This window comes from Podarcis liolepis (genome assembly GCF_965112155.1).
Source record: "Podarcis liolepis genome assembly, chromosome: 17".
Taxonomy (NCBI): domain Eukaryota; kingdom Metazoa; phylum Chordata; class Lepidosauria; order Squamata; family Lacertidae; genus Podarcis; species Podarcis liolepis.
This window is the reverse complement of record NC_139571.1, coordinates 8,762,896-8,783,676: the sequence shown is the minus strand read 5'-3', so window position 1 is coordinate 8,783,676 and position 20,781 is coordinate 8,762,896. Positions and strand designations below refer to the sequence as shown.

Below are 20,781 nucleotides of genomic sequence, written 5' to 3'. Positions count from 1 at the left end.
TGAGACTACAGTTCCCATCATCCCTGCTAGCTAGGAATCATGGGAGTTGTAGGCCAAAAAATATTTGGAGGGCGAAGTCTGAGGAAGCCTGCACTAGTCAGTAAGACTTGATTTAAATCATTTAATATTTACAACCAGATGAAGGTTTCATTTTTGGAATAATCAATTATCAGAGTAGTTTTTAGAGTTATATAAAAAATTACTGATTTGGTTCTGCTATCAGAAATACATAGACAGATAATTATGAAATTATTGTGAGGTTTAAAGAGTTAACTGTTTATATTTGGACAACTTTTCTGCTGTACTTTATTGGAAGGAGAAAAACAATCGTTTCCTTAATAACAATTTAAACAATTTATTTAACTAAAACAGTAACTATAGCATATGTATCCATGTTAACTGATGTAGTTAAACAAATTCTTTAAAAAAAGAAGAAGAAGAAGAAGAGGCTTAGACTGAGTTTTAGCACATATGAAAAACTTAAAACAAATCCTTATTTCCTGATGAATAGCCTGTGGGCTATAATGTAACTTAAATAGAAAACTATCTTTAGAAAGATTTTTCCTCCAAAAGCATTTTATTTTAAAAATCCAATTTAAATTTAAAAAAAATCCAATTTAAAAATCTGAATTTTAAAATTTATTTTTAAGTCATTGATTTTTATCCACCCTGCTTCCCGGCCACCCTTTTCCCGCCTGCCCCAGGCTCTCCATGCCAGTCCTCACCTTGCTCTTCCTGCTGAAGGGCCAGCGCTTCCCCTTGCTCTTGACCAGCAGGCGGGGGTCCAGGCGACCATCGAGGGTGCCGCGGGGGTTGCCAAGGCTGCTGTCTGATGAGGTACGATTGATGGGTTGGCTGAAGTCTTCAAAATCCATGTCTCCTGGCCTCTCAAAGCCCGATTTGTGCAGTTCAATCAGCATCTGGGAATCCTACGGGAGAAGAACATCCTTCTGAGTGACCTGGAGGAACAGAACCACCTCCAGCCCAGTTGTGCTGCTGAGCCAACACAATACAAACGAGATGGGGTTGGGGACACCCATTATCAATCCTGCTGAGGAGCCGAAGAGGATATGGCAGGAATTTTGTGATAGTTTGAGAGTACACTGAGTTTGTGGGATGTAATCCATTGGTACGGTCAAATGCAACACTCCTTATTTCCCTAGAGTGGGCACAAGCAGGGGGACATCCAGTCAGTGTAACTTCCTGTTCCACTGGTCTGGAGCTTCCTCTTCCTGCATGTGGCCATGGCTCTGGCTGACTCCACAAAAGCGCCATGCAGCCATTTTCTCAGTTTGTCTTGTCTCTTATTGCTCTCTTGATGATCTTTTGCTGCCACGCTGCTCTCCTGCAGTCATTCTATAATTTTGCTGTCTGCTGGCCCTCAGCCAGCAGCACGTGTGTTCAGTCTCTCTATGAGACAAACTCACTCTTTCCTTATGTAACTACCAAGTAAAGCCTGCCTTTCAGAGATCATATTGTGAACTGAAATGTGAGTAAAAAAAAAAAAGTTCGCAAACCGGAACACTTACTTCAGGGTTTGCAGTGTCTGGGTTCCAAGTTGTTTGAGAACCAAGGTATACCTGAAGGAACATCTTCACCCCCATCACTCAGCCTGGACACTGAGGTCCAGCTCTGAGGGTCTTCTGCTGGTTCCCTCACTGCAAAAAGTGAAGTTACAGGGAACCAGGCAGAGGGCCTTTTTGGTAGCGGCGCCCGCCCTGTGGAACACCCTCCCTTCAGATGTCAAGGAGATCATGAACTATCCAACTTTTAGAAGACATCTGAAGGCAGCCCTGTATCGGGAAGTTTTTAATGTTTGATGCTTTATTATGTTTTATCTATTTTGTAAGCCGCCCAGAGCAGCTGGGGAAACCCAGCCAGAAGGGCGTGGTATAAATAAATTATTATTATTATTATTATTATTATTATTATTATTATTATTATTATTACCTATGCATGGACTACAGCGGTTATTTGACAGCACACCAACTTTTCTGCAGTACACAGGGGAAATGTTACAACTTATCTGGGAGGCACTTACGTTCTTCTCATCCACCACATCTGCTGCTGCCTTCATGCCCTCCAGGCACTTCCCAATAATGGGCATAACTTGCTGCTCCGTCTCTGAAAAAACGCTGTAGCCTTCCTTGAGGCGCAGTGTCCGCCGCTCGTCCATCTCTTGCAGCTTCTAGGAATGGGGGGAAGGAAGGGAGCAACACACACAAAAGGGACAATCAGAACTTGAGGATTAGAGAGGGAAGGTTCCTCACAGGGAGCTGGGATCCCCTCAGCACCCCTGTCCTACCAGAACCCACATCACCCACAAAACGAAGAGGCCCGTCTGGTTATCAAGCCTCTGTTCTTTGCAGTCAGCAAGGCATGTGGCACTGGGAAGGCTGGTGAAAATTTTAAAATGTCACAATGCCATCTAAAAAATGCCTGTTATAATAGCTGCATTCGGGTTTGTTCTTTTTTTAAAAAATAAACTTTTAAAATTAATTTTCTTTTCTCTCATTACAAATATACTTATAATATTCAACTTACATAACATCTCTCCCTCCCCCCCTTTTGGACTTCCCTCAGCTTCCATTTCTGATTTATTAATCTCATTTAGTATATTCTGCTATTTTCTACGAATATCATATTTTCCCTTTTATTACATTATTTGTTCCCTATCCATAAGGTTGTGAATGTTTATTTAAATCCTACCATCAGGTCAATATTCTTTCTTTGTTTCTGCAAATATGATATAAAAGGTTCCCACTCTTTTTCAAAATCTCTATTGTCCTTTTCAAGAAGTCTCCACATAACTCATAAGTTTTTCTTGCCTGTTCTTTGTCTTTGAGTTTGTTCTAATGCAACAGCATCCAGGCTCAACTTCCCAGTTGTCTCCAGATAAAAATATTTTAGGTAATGGGACAACAAGGGTGTGGGTGCGTTTTCTAGCATTTCCAGGGCTGCCATCAGTAGATTGCAAACTGGCATGGATCAATTTTAATCAATGAAGCAATAAACTGCCTTATTTATTTTCTAAGCTATGTTTTTAAAGTTTTTCTGATGAGGCAGTGGGAAATGAATAAGAAACCCTTTTAAAACCACCTTTCCTTTTTAAGAAGGGTAGCTATGGTTTGTTATCAGGTTATCTCAAAAAGGCCCTTATTACTGAGGTGCTGGTAGTACACAAATGCAAATTTAAAATTTTAGGTTTTAAAGCAGACGGTTAATCAATTAACAAAAGGATCCCATGCATGCCTTACTCAGACTTTAAGTCCCATTCAGCTCAATTTGGAATTTACTCTCAGGTAGGTATGTATATAATTACAGCCTGAACACTTTGTGTGGCAGCCCTAATAATGTTCAAGGAATTTTTTTTTAAAAAGCCTACCCCAGGAATGGCACTTGTGAAGTTAGGAAAGGTTATTAACCCTCCCACCTTCCTCCATTGCCCCCAGAGAGGAGGTTCCTGCTTTCTTTGTCGTGGGATCTTTCCACATTCTCAACCAGCCCCTTTTCCCACAAATGCTAGAAGCCTTCCCCACAGAGCAGAGATTAACAAGGCTGCAGTGGCCCAAGGTGAACTTCCTGATGAAGACATGTGTTATAGGTCTCCAATGACCTCCACTGCCAAGTTATTTTCTTCTGGGGGAAGGCTGAGAGCCTATCCAATATCTGAAGTCAGAGAGAGAGAAAATATTCCACGAGGAGGAGCCACAAAAAGAGCTGTTCTAGGAGAAGCTCTAGTTTTATGGAACTCCCTTTTCTGAAAGTTCCATGGCGCTTGCTTCATTTTAGGTGACCTGAGGCAGGTCTATCTTTTCCTCCAGCTTTTAGCAATCCTTGTCGTTCGCTGGTCCCAATCTGCTGCTGCTGGACAGCTAGTTTTTAGAGCTGTTACGTTTACCCCTTGTTGCAGGGATGGAAAGATCAGAGTGTGTTTCTGGTTCATGCTAGTTTCACACGTGTTTGTTCTTAAGTATGTTCTGCCCTGTTTCCACATCAGTATGTGATTAAAAAACAACAACAAAACCCTGCATTAAAATTTGCATTTTGTTATTTCCCCCATGACCTGCCACAAATAAGCTTTTGGGATGCATTTAAAACTTATACATGCATTTTGTTATGTTTCTTTGAGCAGAGAACTGTATCGCAAAATTTTGAGACGGGCAGAGGGATGATTGCATTCTGATCTGTGTATTAGTGCGGAACTGCAAATCAGGTTGGTTCACATAGAGGAATCGCTAGATGGTTGATTTTTATAGAGCAAGGTTTATTTTAAAATGTTCTACGGCTTTTTATTGTTTGTTGAGGGCTACTTTGAAGGACGGCTTAGGGTAAAGGGAGTTGCAGAAAACTCTAAACTAAAACGTTAGGAAGTTGCTTAGAGAGACTTGCATTGAAGATCTGTGGCATCTCCAAAAAGTAGAACTGGCTCTGATTGTGGTTAAACCTCTGCAGATATGAAGCATATTCATTCTTGCTCTCCTCAGCCATATGACTCCTCAGGTTTGCCTGCTGCTTCGCCTGGAGAAGGTAAGGGGAAATGGATCAGCAGAAATACTTTGGTTACAGTCAGCTCTACAGCAGAGGTGGGGAATCTGTGGCCCTTCCTGGCGCTGAGGGAATCCAATTCCTACCAGCTAACATGGCCAGTGCTCAGGGATCAAGGGAGCCCAGCAAAATCTGGGGGGAACCAAGGTTCCCCGCCCCTGGGCTTAGTAAGTCATCCAAACCTAGGCTTGTGGGTTTAGCTCTCCCAAACAAACCACAAGATGTAAACCGTAGGACTGTCTTGCAGACTGTCTCGCCAGAGTGGTGCATGCTCTTGTTTCAGGGAACCAGGCAGAGGGCGTTCTCGGTAGTGGCACCTGCCCTGTGGAATGCCCTCCCATCAGATGTCAAGGAAATAAACAACTATCTGACTGGTTCCCCGTAACTTCGCTTCTTGCAGTGAGGGAACCGCCAGAAGGCCCTTGGCGCTGGACTGAACGATGGGGGTGGAGATGCTCCTTCAGGTATACTGGGCCAAGGCCGTTTAGGGCTTTAAAGGTCAGCACCAACACTTTGAATTGTGCTCGGAAACGTACTGGGAGCCAATGGAGATCTCTCAGGACCGGTGTTATGTGGTCCCGACAGCCACTCCCAGTCACCAGTCTAGCTGCAGCATTCTGGATTAGTTGTAGTTTCCGGGTCACCTTCAAAGGTAGCCCCACATAGAGTGCATTGCAGTAGTCCAAGCGGGAGATAACTAGAGCATGCACCACTCTGATGAGACAGTCTGCAGGCAGGTAGGGTCTCAGCTGGCGTATCAGATGAAGCTGGTAAACAGTTGCCCTGGACACAGAATTGACCTGCACCTCCATGGACAGCTGTGAGTCCAAAATGACTCCCAGGCTGCACACCTGGTCATTCAGAGGCACAGTTACCCCATTCAGGACCAGGGAGTCCTCCATACCCACCCGCCCACTATCCCCCAAAAAGATGATGCCTGGCTTTAATGGCTAACGGGAGAAAGAAGCTGTGGCTTGCTTAGAAAGCTTTCATAAGCAAAAGCAAGGGGTAGGTGGTCAGTTACAGGGCACAAGCAAACAAGGGATATCTGTCATGACTTCCATTGCAGAAGAACTCTGATACCCTCCTAAACACTATTAGGGATGGGGAGCTGTGGCACACTCCTATTCAAAAGCACTGACCTTCTCCACATCTGCCTTGGTAGCATTGATGTCCTGGTCCAGTTTCTCGGCAGTCAGCACAGCTTTCTCAGCCTCTCGGCAGTCTCGCTCAAACTTGCGTTTGCTCTGCGGTAAGAGAGAGAGTCTTTGAGAGTGAGGGATGCCCACAACAGCAAGCCTAACAAAAGGCTACACCCATTTGGCTGCAAAGCATTAGATGCTGCCATATCTCTCTTGCAAGGATACAGACATGAGCATCACTCGCACTTAGGCGATGAGATCTCTTGGTTTCACAGGCAGGATTATATCACACCACCTGTTAAGTGCTCCCGTTTTGTTTGCCCCATTCTGGGCTTTCAAATAAAAGCTGGAAATGGGAGGAGGGGTTAACAGATTGTTATGTATAACGGGCTTTCAAAACAAGGTGCAGTACAATCAATAACACTAAAAAAGACTCTGGCTGCAGGCTTACAATTAAGTGACACATGCAAACATTTACTGGAAAAGGAGTGGGTGGAAAGGCTGTTTGTGTACACGGTCTATGGAGCTACTTTCAAAGCTTGCTGAGGCTTTGAAAGAAGCTACTAAAAAAGTGAGCTCACCTTTTATTTGGGGGTGGGGGGACAGACGGCATAATTTATTGGGGTGGGGGTAATTCAGGTACAATTGATTGTACCCCAGTGGACAGGGAGGGAGAGGTGGAGAATGGGCCTTTCCCAGTTTCGATAGCAAGAGCTTCACTGAAGTTCACCAACTGGAAGGCCACTTAAGATTTGTCTTTCCAGACTGTCTCCACGTTCAAGGTTATGCTTAAGGCAGGGCTCAAAATTCAGCCCACTGAATAGTCTAAACTGGGCTCTAAAGTAAAACAAAGCCCACAAACAATTCCCCCCACTAATTAATGTGGGGAAAAGTAAACACAACAATGTGTTTGTGCCTTGTAGAACGTAGGAAGGTGAATCACAATGGAGGCACTGTATAGCCAAAATAGGGAAGGCAGGAACTGACTTTGGCAAGTGCATGCACACTCACATGTAAAAACTGAGTGTGCCTGCGTGTGAGTGTATGCAGGAAGGACATTCAATGTATGCAAGGTCTTATAATATGATTTTTTCCCCTGCTTTAAGGGAAACTTGAGCAAGTATACTATTTCTTTTTGAGAAATGCATGCACACCCCTACAAAGGGCTCTTGAAAAACATTTACAGGTTGACAAGAGATCCCTGTGGTCTTCCAAGGTTTCAGTCTTGGCTCATTTGCACATCATTCTATTGCACCTTCTTTGAAATCTTCTCTTAAAACTCTTCATGCAACAAGAACAAAGTGCTAGCGACAATGCCAGAGATGGGTTCAGTTTTGTTTCTGGGGAGTTTGCGCCTCTGTTGCTCATAAAGATTTGTTCTTGCATAGCCCAAGCTAGGATCTCCCCGCCCCCCCCCCCCGCCCGATGATTTACAAAAGTTGAGAAGTTCTTGGAGACTTCCAAAGGTAACACAGGAGATTCTATGGTTGATGCCATAATAAAGCCAGTGCCACAGCTCGTGCATTCCCCTCTCTCTTTCCATGTGCATTGGATTCTGTCCTCTTCCTTGCTTTCCTCCATCTGTCATCCCCAAATTTAATTTTGAAAAAAGGACAGAGGAAACATTCTTGGTGGAAAAAAATGATGTTTCCATTCACTAAATGTTTGGAGAATTCTAAAGGGATCAATGACCCCTCCACAGCTGTGTTCCTGCTGCGAAGATTGGCCAAATCCACAGAAGTTGTTTTAGGTCTTCCGAGCATATGAGCCTCGGACTCTGCACACCGCATGTAGAGCTAGGCTGAAGATGAAAACAACTCACATTTTCAAGTTGCTTGAAGGAGTTCTCCAGCTGCTGCTGAGCCCTTCGGCCTTCTTGCAAGTGCTGGAGAAGGAGAAAGTTTACCGAATGAAAGCCTTTGTTAGAAGTGTCCTGATGCTTTTGCCAGAACCCAAACAGTTCTGTCAATCATTTTCAAATGTTGACGGAAGTACCTCAGAAAGAGCAAAAGGCCACCTGCTACTACCAAAAGAGTCTTCTTGCACCTACCTGCTACCCGGTCTACCTAATTCTTCCCATCTTTTCACCAGAACACTACAACCCTAAGAAAACTTACTGAAGAAATGGGCCCCCAAACAGGTCCAAGTCCTTACTCTCTACAATCTGAAAAAGAGAGTTTTGGGACAGAGTGGGATGGGCTTCAAAGGAGATGCCTCAGCTTGAAAAACCAGAAGTACTCATAATTCAAGGTTACTTCCTAATCAGGTACTCTAGTCCCACTGTGCTGAAGTCATGCAGACTGCTCCATAGAACTTAATTTTGAAAAGTCATACAGAAATACTGCAATAAATAAATACAGATTAAAACACTACAGTGGTGCCCCGCAAGATGAATGCCTCGCAGGACGGAAAACCCGCTAGACGAAAGGGTTTTCCATTTTTGAGCTGCTTCGCAAGACGATTTTCCCTATGGGCTTGCTTTGCAAGATGAAAACGTCTTGCGAGTGTTCCGATTTCCCCCCCGCTTCCCCCCCTTTTCTAAGCCGCTAATAGCCTTTTAGCCGCTAATCCGCTAAGCCTTTAATAGCCGCTAAGCCTTTAATAGCCGCTAATAGGGTTGCTTCGCAAGACGAAAAAACCGCTAGACGAAGAGACTCGCAGACGGATTAATTTCGTCTTGCGAGGCACCACTGTATGTAGAGAACATAGTGGCTACAATATCTTCAATTCCTGAATCTATTGCTAGCCCTCCTCTCCAAAACCTGCCTAATTTTAACATTATCCTAGTTCCCAACCCTCAGTGACTCAAAAGTCAACACTGCAGAAGGAGAATTTAGCGACAAGAAGGTGATATTTTTAGTGTCCCCTTTTTGTTATGTTATTCAAATTGATTTTGTTGTTGTTTTATTTTATTTTATTGTGCTTTTTCTGTTAGCAAACACTCTCCTGATGGAGGAGTGACAGATGAACCAAAATTGGGTGTGGTTGTTTTTTTTTTAAGGGGGGTACTTTACAATAAGGCATGGTGGACTCAGCAGTCAAAAACAGTTTTTGAAAGCAGTTTGCCACGCAGCATGCAGTGGCTGCTACTCAAACTAAGAACAGATCTACAGCCCTCTTGGGCTTACAGAACTGAGTTTCACAGTTCTCTGGAGCTTGGCCATCGTAAGTAAGTACATAAAAAATCTCCACGCCAATGCCAGCAGCCACCAGGAACACCTGGAAGTAGCATGGAAGCTCTCCCCAGATGATGCAGATGGTCAAGCGAGCACAAAGGCAAAAAGGCCAGGGACAATATGCCTTCAACTCCTGCTGAACAAGCAGCAAGCGAGCCAGGGGAGCACAAAATAGGAAGTGCCCCTCACAGAGAGGTACACCTGAATGGTTTTGTTCTTCAGGACCCCTGGGCAGCAGAATCAGAACCTGATTTGGTCCCCCAGTTGACCACTACGCAGAGTTTCTTGACCCTACAAAGGCAGGGGAGCACTTTACCGACTTCCTCTCCTGTTTGAGCTCCTGCGAGTACTTGGCAACCTCCACACAGATCCGCGTTAGAAGGTTCTCAGCTACCAGCTCACGCTGGCCTGCAAAGTCGTTCAGCTCCTTCACCACCTGAAGGAAGGCCTGATATTGGCAGAACCTGAAAAGGAGAGGAAAGGCAGGAAGGTTGTGCCCAGCAGCAGAGAATGAATGAATGAATGAATAAATCTTTATTTGCATCGGCCATCGGCCGTAGCAATAAGACAACAATGTAATATACAAAGAATAGAAATAAAAGTCAATTACATAAAATACATTTTGGGGTTTTGAATCAATAGTCAAACGGTTCATCTTATTCTGATTGCCCCAGCAAAAACCTTGCAACCTTTGCTGTCACCTGCTCATCTTGATCTGCCAAGACCAAGCAGTGGCAGTGGTTGGGCGACCCGGAATGGACAATAAAAGAGGGGTGATAATCTCGGGACTGCCATCTCCATAGGGACATAAGTGTTTTTCAGTTCGAAAGCATGCCAGTGCAAGTAGATAAATAGGTACTGCTGTGGCAGGAAGGTAAACGGCGTTTCTGTGCACTCTGGCTACCGTCATGGTGTCCCGTTGCACCAGAAGCGGTTTAGTCCTGCTGGCCACATGACGTGGAAAGCTGTCTGTGGACAAACACCGGCTCCCTTGGCCTGAAAGCGAGATGAGCGCTGCAACCCCATAGTCACCTTTGACTGGACTAAACTGCCCAGGGGTCCTTTACCTTTTTTACTGCCACCCTGAATGACTGCTTGGGTGGTCGGCCCTGCAAAGGGCCCAGGGCTTGCTAGCGCAAAAGTCTGTGAACCACTGACCTAAGTTTTTGTGGCCAGAGTACTTTTGCCGCAAAAATGTGTAGCACTGAGTAGGAATATCTCATGCATCGCTGCAGCTAAACATGCACTTGACACAATACATACTTTGATTCTGGGTCTTCTCGCGTAGTCCTCTTGGGAAGATGCTTCTTCACAAGATTCCTATAAATGAGAGCAAAAATAAGCTAGCCAAAGGCATTTTGCTGCCTGAAGATGAGCTCCCGTTGTGCCCCCACCCTCCCCATGCCTCCTTATATCATTCAGACATCAAACTCCTGCCTTCATCTGTTGGCTGACATCCTGTCACCTTGTTTCATTTTGCTGCACCGTAGGGCTAACAAATCAAACAGCAGCCAGGTAAAAAATTGGACAGCTTTGATATTAGGCCTATAAGATTCAGCTGCAGTCATGTGTAGATGGAAGTGTTGATAACTGGCACAGATGAACATCCCAGAGATAATTCTTATCAAATGTGACAGGTTTAAATAAGCTGGTAATGTTTTATACAACAATTTCCCATGAATGCTGGATATTTAGCGAATATTTTATTTTTTTATTTTTTTATAAATATTTATTAAAGTTTCAAAAAAAGGAATTGCATTAAAGCAGAAAATGCAAGAATAAAAGACAAAAATAAAAATACAAGGAAAATACAGAATAAGTATACAGATAAAAAAAATAAAAATAAAAATTCAACCTTTCCATATCTTACATTCATATCCTTGTTTCCCTGACCTCCTCATACCTCCCTTTTTTGTATTCCAATTCAGTTAATTAATTCAGCAATTTCTTTCCCTCCTTATCCTGATCTTTGATCTTAATATATTATAACATTAAATTTTTACCTATTTAAAAATCCAATTTTCCATTTAGCGAATATTTTATCCTCCTTATCTTTTCTAAAGTGTGGGATCTTTGGTCACGCCAATCTTTTGTTTTCGAAAGTAGGCGCTCTCCCCCCCCCCCCCCCATTCATGAAGCCCTAGTTGCTGGCTTATATCTTTTAAGAAACAGTTTCAAAATCATTTTTCTTCAAATATTAGAAATGCACAGCAGAATTGGCAAGACCCACAATGGGAGCTTGAAAGAGGGAAAAAATCTAGCCTGCTGCCCAGGACTGACCTGAAGGGCCCTGCCCTGCCTCTCTCCACCTGGCTTGGGGCAAGGCCTGACAGGCTCCATAAAGGCCTGCTGCCACTGCTGCTGCTGGGCAGAGAGGGCTCCGTTTTTGTTTTTTAAATGGCTTTTATTTTTTATCTATGTCATTTTAAATTGTGATTGATACTACTGCCATATTCTTAGTTTTAGATTTTATGATTTATGTGGAAATTGTTTTCCATTTGGTTGGGTACTTTTTGATGTGTTTTATTTATTGCTTGTGACTTTTGTTACGTTGGTAATTATGCAAATCTTGTCACGTTGTAAGCCGCCTAGACCATTGTTTTAACTATGGAAAGACCGCATACAAATAAAATGATGATGATGATGATGATGAAGTTGGGATGCATTTTAAAATAAGGAAAGTTGAGCCACTTTTATGTGGAACTGGATTTTCTTACAAAGCTAGACAGAAGACTGAAGTAAATAATAATTAACCTCCAGCCTTGGAATAAAGATATACCGTATTTTTTGCACCATAACACTCACTTTTTTCCTCCTAGAAAGTAAGGGGAAATGTCTGTGCGTGTTATGGAGGAAATGCCTATGGGTGGCATGCCTATGGATTTTCCTCCTCTAAAAACTACGTGCGTGTTATGGTCGGGTGCGTGTTATAGAGCGAAAAATACGGTATATGCTGTACCAAAAGGACAGAAAGGACCTCTCTGGCTCTAACAGGGAAACGTTCCCTTTGGAGCAGTGTCCATGTTGTTCCATAAGACAAGTAAACTTTTTTCTAATGTGTGCAGGACCAAACAAGGACCACCTGATTTAGCCAGGTAACTTCCAGAGTGGATTTTCACTATGTGCTGTACATGGGGCTGCCCTCAAAGATGATTCAGAAACCTCGGTTGGTCCAAAAAGCAGCTGAAGCCAGATGAACTGGCTGGGGTTCCACTGAGATCTCATGCAACCCCTGTTCTGAAACAAATGCACTGGTTGCCAGTTCATTTCTGAGCCCAACTGAAGGTGCTCACCTTCGTGTTTAAAGCCCTAAACAACTCAGACTCCAAATACCTGAAATAATAATTAATAATAATAATAATAATAATAATAATAATAATAATAATAATTTATTATTTGTACCCTGCCCATGTGGCTGGGCTTCCCCAGCAATTCTGGGCGGCTTCCAACAAAGATTAAAAATACATTAAAATGTCACATATTAAAAACTTCCCTAAACAGGGCTGCCTTCAGATGTCTTCTAAATGTCAGGTAGTTGTTTATCTCTTTGACATCTGCTGGGAGGGCGTTCCACAGGGCGGGCGCCACTACCGAGAAGGCCCTCTGCCTGGTTCCCTGTAACATGGCTTCTCACAGTGAGGGAACCGTCATAAGGCCCTCGGCACTGGACCCCAGTGTCCAGGCAGAACGATGGGGGTGGAGATGCTCCTTCAGGTACAGTGGGCCAAGGCCATTTAGGGCTTCAAAGGTCAACACCAACACTTTGAATTGTGCTCGGAAACGTACTGGGAGCCAATGAAAGGCTGCCTCCTGTCCCACAGAGCCTCTCAGGTGGTCAGATCAGCAGGGGCCTCCCTCTTGGTAGTTCCTCTGCCCTCAGAGGCTCGGGCATGGGGTGGCCAGGGAGAAGGCATTCTCTCTGGCAGCCCCTAAGCTGCTTCCCCACAGAGGTGCGCCTTGTAGCTTCATTATACGGCTCAGCCAAGGGAACAGGCTTCGCTAGGCTCAGCTGTAGCTTTCAAGCAAGCTTCAGAAGAGGGGCAACAGGAGGAGAGCAAGCACTGTACTTGTTCTGCAGACGCTTTGTTTAGTTATTTCCTGTGGTTTTGGCAAACGGTGCATGAAGTGGTGGCAGGAGGCTGAGGTATAAAGGAGCCCGCAGTTGATGGACTTTGTGCCCTTCTGAATTTTTTTTGCAATTCTAGGGCTCAAGAGAAGAGGAGAAACCCTTTTAAGGGAAAGGAGCCAAATGAGTAATTCTTGACTCTAAAAGGAGTAAAACTCGTGGAAAAGGACGGGTGGGGGTTGGGGAGCAGAGGTGGGACGAGAACAGACTAACCAACTCGGTTATTGGAGGAAGAGGAGGAGGGGAAAGCAAAGCAGCCAACTTTTGTGCTGCTGCTGTCCAGTTCAATCACCTCGGAGGACTCTGCTCCCAATTCCAAGTTTGCCTGGTCATCCAGACCGGCAGACTGGGTGGTGGTGGTGGTGGTAGGAATGAGTGTCACAGAATCCAGCCAAAGAGCAAAGGGACTTGGATGGCCCCTGAAGTACTGAGTCAGCCAGAAACTCAACACTCTTTTGGGTCTTCCTGGACAAGCGGCTCCGTCCAAAGCGAGTCTTTGGCTCTGCTTCAGGGACAGCTGGAACAAGTGGCTGGGAAGGAGACAGCTTTAAGAAGCGCAGGGACAGAGGGCAAGAGAGAAAAGAGACTGGGTCTCAAAGGCTGGACAAAGCTGCTTGGGAACTCGGCTGGACCAGTGAATCATGGGGAGAGGGTAGGGGAGGAGAGAGAGAGAATGAATAAAAACAGAGCAGATGCTGGAAATGAAACTGTAAGCCTCAATTAAGAACTGTTTTGCTGGCTCTGACCAAAAGGTCCATTTAATCCAGTATCCTGCATCCAGTGGGTGCTCACAAGTGGGAGATGAAAGGAGAACCCCTTTTCTGTTTATCCCCAACATTTAGTATTTGGAGGATCAGTGCCTACAAGCATTGGGGGGCAGGATGGGGGGAAAAGGAGAATTAGATCAATTCACAAGGACGGGTTTAATAAGAGATGATGGCAATTACAGTGGTGGCAATTACAGAATGCGGCAGCTAGACTGGTGACTGGGGGCGGCCGCCGAGACCACATAACACCGGTCATGAAAGACCTACATTGGCTCCCAGTACGTTTCCGAGCACAATTCAAAGTGCTGGTGTTGACCTTTAAAGCCCTAAATGGCCTCGGTCCAGTATACCTGAAGGAGCCTCTCCACCCCCATCGTTCTGCCCGGACGCTGAGGTCCAGCGCCGAGGGCCTTCTGGCAGTTCTCTCATTGTGAGAAGCCAAGTTACAGGGAACCAGGCAGAGGGCCTTTTCGGTAGTGGCGCCCTCCCATCAGATGTCAAAACGATAAACAACTACCTGACATTCAGAAGACATCTTAAGGCAGCCCTGTTCAGGGAAGTTTTTAATGTATGATATTTTAGTGTTTTTTGGTTTGTTTGTTTTTTTGTTTCTATGGAAGTCGCCCAGAGTGGCTGGGGAAACCCAGCCAGATGGGCGGGGTACAAATAATAAATTATTATTATTACCTTGGTTCTCGAACGGCTTGGCTCCCGAACAAATCGGCTCCTGAATGCCACAAACCCGGAAGTAAGTGTTCTGGTTTGCCAATGTTTTCCAGAAGCCGAACATCCGACACGGCTTCCACTTGAGTGCAGGAAGCTCCTGCAGCCAATTGGAAACCGTGCCTTGGTTTTTGAACAGTTTCAGGAGTCAGATGGACTCCAGGAATGGATTAGGTTCAAGAACCAAGTTGTCACTGTGTCGTTCTTGTCGTTGTTTTATTGAATCTAAAATAGTGGCCATCACTACATCCTGTGGCAGTTCCACAATTATTCACAGTGTGAAGAACTTCATTGTTCTGTCCATCATAAACCGAATGAAAAATCAACTTGATTCTAACCAAGTATCTTGAGAAGGGGAGAAAAAAGTCACTCCATCCACTCTCTCTACACTATTCCAGAATCTATGAAGCACCTCAGGAGCAAGTTTTTAAACCTCGCTCTCCCTGACAAACTGCTATTCTCCAACACCAAGCATAAGCAATGATCAGTTAGCGATGTATCCCTTCCCCTTCCCCTCCCCATGGCCCGTCCCAAGCTTTGCCATTCCCTACCAGGCTCAGCCGTCCTCATAATAACCCAGGCATAATACCTACCTCAGCTGCTTTGCATACGCCTGCTCGATCTCGGTCCGCTCTTTCACAAACTTGACGTATTTGTCCATCAGGTCCAGGCCCCATTGAGTGTGGCGCTCAATTGTGTCAAATTGATCCTAAAGGGGAAGAGAGAAGGCAAGACGTTACCAAACAACACCGAAAGCAAGTGTTGTGCTGGCCCCAAAAGGCGGAACCAAACACGCATTTAGATGGTAAAAAACGTGTCTGGATTAAACCACTTTCAGCAGCTGAGGATTCGCACACAAAGTTCTCTGCAGCTGGAAAACTACCTGGTCAAGGATAGAACCTTTCCCAACAGAGCCACTGAAGTGTGTTGGCTCCTCTGTCAGACTAGGAGCTGTGAGTCCAGGTTTCTAATCTCTACTCAGACATGATGCTGACTGAGTGGCTTTGGGTCTTTCATCATTTTTCTACCTACCCGACTTCATCGGTTTGTTGCAACGCTGCAGGGCGCAAGTGGGGAACCACGTCTATCACCTTGAGCTCCTTGGAGTAAAAAGCGAGGTACAGTGGACCCTCGAGTTATGTACCACTCTGGATACGTAACTTTCGGGTTGCGAACGTGGCAAACCCAGAAGTATATACTTCCGGGTTTCGTCATGCACAGAAGTGCTCTATTGTGCCGCACGCAGAAGCAGCGCCTCCAGTTACGGACCTTCCAGGTTAAGTACAGACCTCTGGAACGAATTTAATTCGTATCCAGAGGTCCACTGTATAAAGGTAACAATAAGTTAGCTTTCTATGCAAATTAACTTTTTTTTTGGTAAAGAAGGGGGAAAATATCGGCCATGCAAGCCCCTACCCACTGTCTGAAATGACGCAGCCCAGACACACACTAACCAACTCAGAAAGCGCTAGGTTAAACGGCGCAGAGCCTGTCAGGGCAGGAAGGAAGAGATGTGTACTTAGGGACTGCATAACAGCAACAAGGCTTATCTGCCATACGCTGATCTATCCATTTGGCTCAGTGCCTAAATTTCAACAGGTAAATGAGCTTGCAGGTGTAGGCCTGTCCGTTATGAGGTGCCAGTCATGTAGCTCTGCCCAGATGCCCACACGAGTGTGTCCCCTTGCCAGCCTTACTCATAGGTCTAACCCAGGCATAGGCAAACTCGGCCCTCCAGATGTTCTGGGACTACAACTCCCATCATCCCTGACCACTGGTCCTGTTAGCTAGGGATGATGGGAGTTGTAGTCCCAAAAACATACGGAGGGCCGAGTTTGCCTATGCCTGGTCTAACCCATAACATTTTGGAGTCTGGAAGTAGAAACGGCCCCCTTCCCCTCCACACACACTAACACAAGGCAAAATCCACCAGGAATCTCCCCTGTACAAGACCCATTGAAAGCAGACAAAGAAGGAGAACTGGAGCACATCTTTCTATCTCCAGATGCCATGGGTTCTGCATAGTTAAGGAGTTAGTGATAGAAACTGTGAGAGAAAAGCAAGGAGCCAAATGGTTTTTGGGACCTGTGGGCACCAAAACAGAATGTCTAGTCGCCATTTTTTGGGGGGCGGGGCGGTTGGCAACACTTTTTATTTATTATTTTGATAAGTTGGAACTAATACGCAATTCCAATGACACTTTGTTAATATCACATTTTTAACAGAAATTGTTAATATATGTTTAATTTGGTGTTGACAATAAAAAATATTGGTACCATACTTCAGTTTTCAAAAATTCTATTCTTTATTGTTAAACTCATTAACATATTTGTCTGCCCTTAACATATACAGTTGTACCTTGGTTCTTGAACGTAATCTGTCCATTCGATTTCCAAAACGTTCGAAAACCAAGGTGTGGCTTCCGAAAAACGTTCGAAAAGCGGAACACTTACTTCCGGGTTTTTGCCGTTCGGGAGTCAAAATGCACAAGTACCAAGGCATTCAAGAATCAAGGTACAACTGTACTTCGAGGCTTCAAGGCACATACATTTCAGTAAACCTTGAGCGTCAGCCAGGCACAAAAAAAATGGCACCCAGACTTTTTGAGGTGCTCGCAAATGGAGAATCTTCAGGCATGAAATGCGCCTGTCGCCCTGCTAATTTCGAACCCTGATAAGCAGAGTCTGTCTCCTCACTCAATGTGCAACTACTAACCACCAGATATACTGAGAATATCGACCTCTTGGATCCTTGCCAGTATTTCTTTATGTTCGCAACAGATATGAGAAATGTATCTGAGTGCAAGAAGGGAAACAAATGAGTCAGGACAGTACACTCCCCTTGACACAACAATCTCCATAACAGTGAGAGCAAGGGGTCACCCAAGGACATGTGGCTGAGTTTACAAAACAAAAGGTACAGGAAGGTATTACACAGGAGAAAAGACATGGAGAAGGGTAATCCTCTGCTTTTCTCAAAAAAGGCAGCTTCTAATCATATTCTTAAGGGACACGGGTGGCGCTGTGGGTTAAACAACTGAACCTAGGACTTGCTGATCAGAAGGTCGGCAGTTCGAATCCCCGCAATGGGGTGAGCTCTCATGCTCAGTCCCTGCTCCTGCCAACCTAGCAGTTCAAAAGCACATCAAAGTGCAAGTAGATAAATAGGTACCACTCCGGCGGGAAGGTAAACGGCGTTTCCATGCGCTGCTCTGGTTTGCCAGAGCATGCTGGCCACATGACCCGGAAGCTGTACGCTGGCTCCCTCGGTCAATAAAGTGAGATGAGCGCCGCAACCCCAGAGTCGGCCACAACTGGACTTAATGGTCAGGGGTCCCTTTACCTTTTAAATCATATTCTTAATAAGCCTAGCTTGAGCCTGTTTGGCAAATCATAATGGGCTCGCTCCCCAAGTTAGTTTGGACTTGCGCTGCACACAACAACACTCCAACATGAGCCACAGTGCTGAGAATGGTGAAGACCATGGGTCGAGTGTGAGGTCTGTACCCCGAAAGCTGAACAGAATCTGTTCCAGAAGTCCGTTCGACCTCCAAAATGTTCAGAAACCAAAGCACGGCTTCTGATTGGCTGCAGGAAGCTCCTGCAGCCAACTGAAAGCTGTGGAAGCCCCACCGGACTTTTGGCTTCCAAAAATAGTTTGCAAACCGGAACACTCACTTCCGGGTTTGTGGCATTCAGGAGCCAAAACGTTCGAGAACTAAGCTGTTCGAAAACAAACGTGCAGTGGTGCCTCTGGTTATGAACTTAATTTGTTCCAGTGGTTTGTTCTTAACCTGAGGTACCACTATAGCTAATGGGGCCTCCCGCTGCCATGCTGCCGGCGCATGATTTCTGTTCTCATCGAGGTAAAGTTCTTAACCTGAGATACTTCCTGGTTAGCGGAGTCTGTAACCTGAAGTGTCTGTAACCCGAGGTACCACTGTAGGACTGTACAGTGGACGCTCGAGTTGCGAACATGATCTGTGCGGGAAGCATGTTCGCAACCTACAGTGTTCGCAACCTGCAGAGGCGCTTCTGCGCACGCACGGGTCATGATTCGGCATGTCTGCGCATGGGCAAAGTGTGATTTAGCGCTTCTGTGAATGCGTTCCGGTACTTCTGGGTTCTGCGCGGTGCGCAACCTGAAATCACACAACCAGAAGCCTCTGTAACCCAAGGTATGACTGTACAAGCAGAAAGCAGGATTTTTCTACTACCTTTTAACAAGCTGTCTATATTACACGTGACTCAGATCGGAGTTCTGCTATTTTGTGAATTAGAGTAGAGCTATGCCCATCCATTGGAAGCTTTTATAGCACCATACAGCTGCCAAGTAAAAAATAATAATTTATAAGCATCAATAACTTCTTTTTTTAAAGGGAAACTTCCTTGCATAAGGTTGTTGAATACATACTCTTGATGCAGACACCAAGGTTTAAAAGCAACTGAGTTTTTCTTTCACCCCAGCAAAGCCAGTTAGCCATTTTTCACTTCTTCAATGTGGAATCCTGTTTTAAAATCCTACTTGCAGTTGCTGTAGATTTGAGGAAGTTTTCCAGCACCGTAGCTAAGCAACTTTTATTTTTATGCATGCATGCATGCATGGGGGATGAAAAGAAAGTTAATACTGTCTGAAAACCTCTCTGAATATACTGCTTATGTAACTAAACTACCTGGTGTTCTGCTTCCAAAAGTTTAATTACATCACATTATCTAGTGTAGTTAAGAGTACCCTGCTTTAAATCCACAGCGGGACACAAACACAGGGGCAACAGGCTAGATTCGGAGTTTATTCCAGTCCTCACAGATGTTCCACGTAGTCTGTTATTAGTGTTAGGAATAGATGGATCTGTGAATACCTCACTTTCTCATTTTCCCAATCTTAAATTCACTTCAACAAATTTCCTCATCAGTTTGCAATTTTAATTGCAGTCTGCGATTTTTTAAAAAAAGCCATCACAAAATATGCCAGCATTTTAGTGTACATTTCCCCTAACAGTCAATTTTTCAAGCCATTTTCTCTAACAGTACATTTCTCTAACAGTCACCAAGGCACATTTTCATTTTCGTGCATACTTTCCCCAATATAGGCATTTTAATACATGCATTTTGGTTGGAGAACTGCGTCCCAAAATTTGGAGAAGTGCAAATTTCAAAGAATAGCTGTTTATGGTCTTGGGAAGCATAAATTGGGCCATCCCCGCCATCTCTGCTCAGTGTACTTATTTATTTAAAAAAAATTTATGCTGCAATCTCATAAAACAAAATATCAAAGCAGTTTTTATCCATGCACAATAAAAACCGCATAAAGATTTAAAATTACAAACCAGCTACCACGGAAACTGATTTTCTTAATTTCCCTGAATAGAAAACTTTTCGGCAAGTGTTTAAAGGTTATTAGAGAAGACGCCTGCTGCATCTGTTGGGTTAGCCTTCCACCTTACTGGGTTTCATGCTAATGTCAAATGAGCTTTGCCAACTGGGGAGGGAAATGCTTTGTGTGGTTTGCTGTCTTCCTCCCCTCTCTCCGAGTGCTCAAAATAAACCACCCAAAGCAATGAGATAAATGAAACCACAAAACATTAATTCCCACAAACATTTTAGGAAAGCCTCAACAGTATTTGCTGAGTCCTACCATCTCCTTCTTACCGAAAAGCTTACAAGTATTCTAAGCATAGGACTAGATTCAGATTGACACAAGGCTACTACTGAAAAGAGAAACCCCGTGTTGAGTTTTCTTTCCCTCCACAATATAGTCATACTCAAGTTATAGATGCTTCAGGTTGCGTTTTTTTCAGGTTACGGACCGCTGAAACCCGGAAGTACCAGAATTGGTTACTTCCGGGTTTTGGCAGTTGCACATGCACAGAGGTGCTAACTCACGCTTTGCGCATAAGCACCGAATCGCAACCCATGCATGCGCAGAGGCGCCGCTGCAGGTTGCGAATGCTGCAAGTTGCGAACATGCATCCCACACGGATCATGTTCGCAACCTGAGCGTCCACTGTATAGGGAACAATTTACCTGGTTGCATTGTACATTTCCAGTGGGGAAACACACAAGCAGTTGTCATAACACACGGTAAAAGTGACAACAGGGAAGAACTCAACTCAGGGATGCTATTTTCTGAGGCAGCTCCGTGTCTGACTCAAACACATGAGCGCTGAATATGCCAAATGCCAAAAAGCAACGGGCTGTCATGCAATGACATCTTCTAGGTCAAGAGAAGAGGTCAACAGCAAGATAATATTTTGGCCAATGGAAAAGAAGAAACAATCCCAGCAAGGGCCAGAGGGAATC

The 20,781-nt window shown here is 44.6% G+C and overlaps 1 protein-coding gene across 2 annotated transcripts in view; it reads right to left on the bottom strand.

Annotated features, from left to right (window-relative positions):
- The window catches only part of TRIP10 (thyroid hormone receptor interactor 10), a 90,160-nt gene that overhangs the window by 18,932 nt on the left and 50,447 nt on the right, over positions 1-20,781 (bottom strand). For both annotated transcript variants that reach the window (XM_083483028.1, XM_083483027.1), the window contains exons 2-9: positions 15,076-15,191; positions 10,130-10,186; positions 9,183-9,330; positions 7,513-7,575; positions 5,691-5,795; positions 4,393-4,521; positions 2,042-2,188; positions 726-929 (exon numbers count right to left, since the gene is read on the bottom strand). In XM_083483028.1, coding sequence (XP_083339154.1) covers positions 726-929; positions 2,042-2,188; positions 4,393-4,521; positions 5,691-5,795; positions 7,513-7,575; positions 9,183-9,330; positions 10,130-10,186; positions 15,076-15,191 — 969 coding nt within the window. The remainder of the gene's footprint in view (positions 1-725; positions 930-2,041; positions 2,189-4,392; positions 4,522-5,690; positions 5,796-7,512; positions 7,576-9,182; positions 9,331-10,129; positions 10,187-15,075; positions 15,192-20,781) is intronic.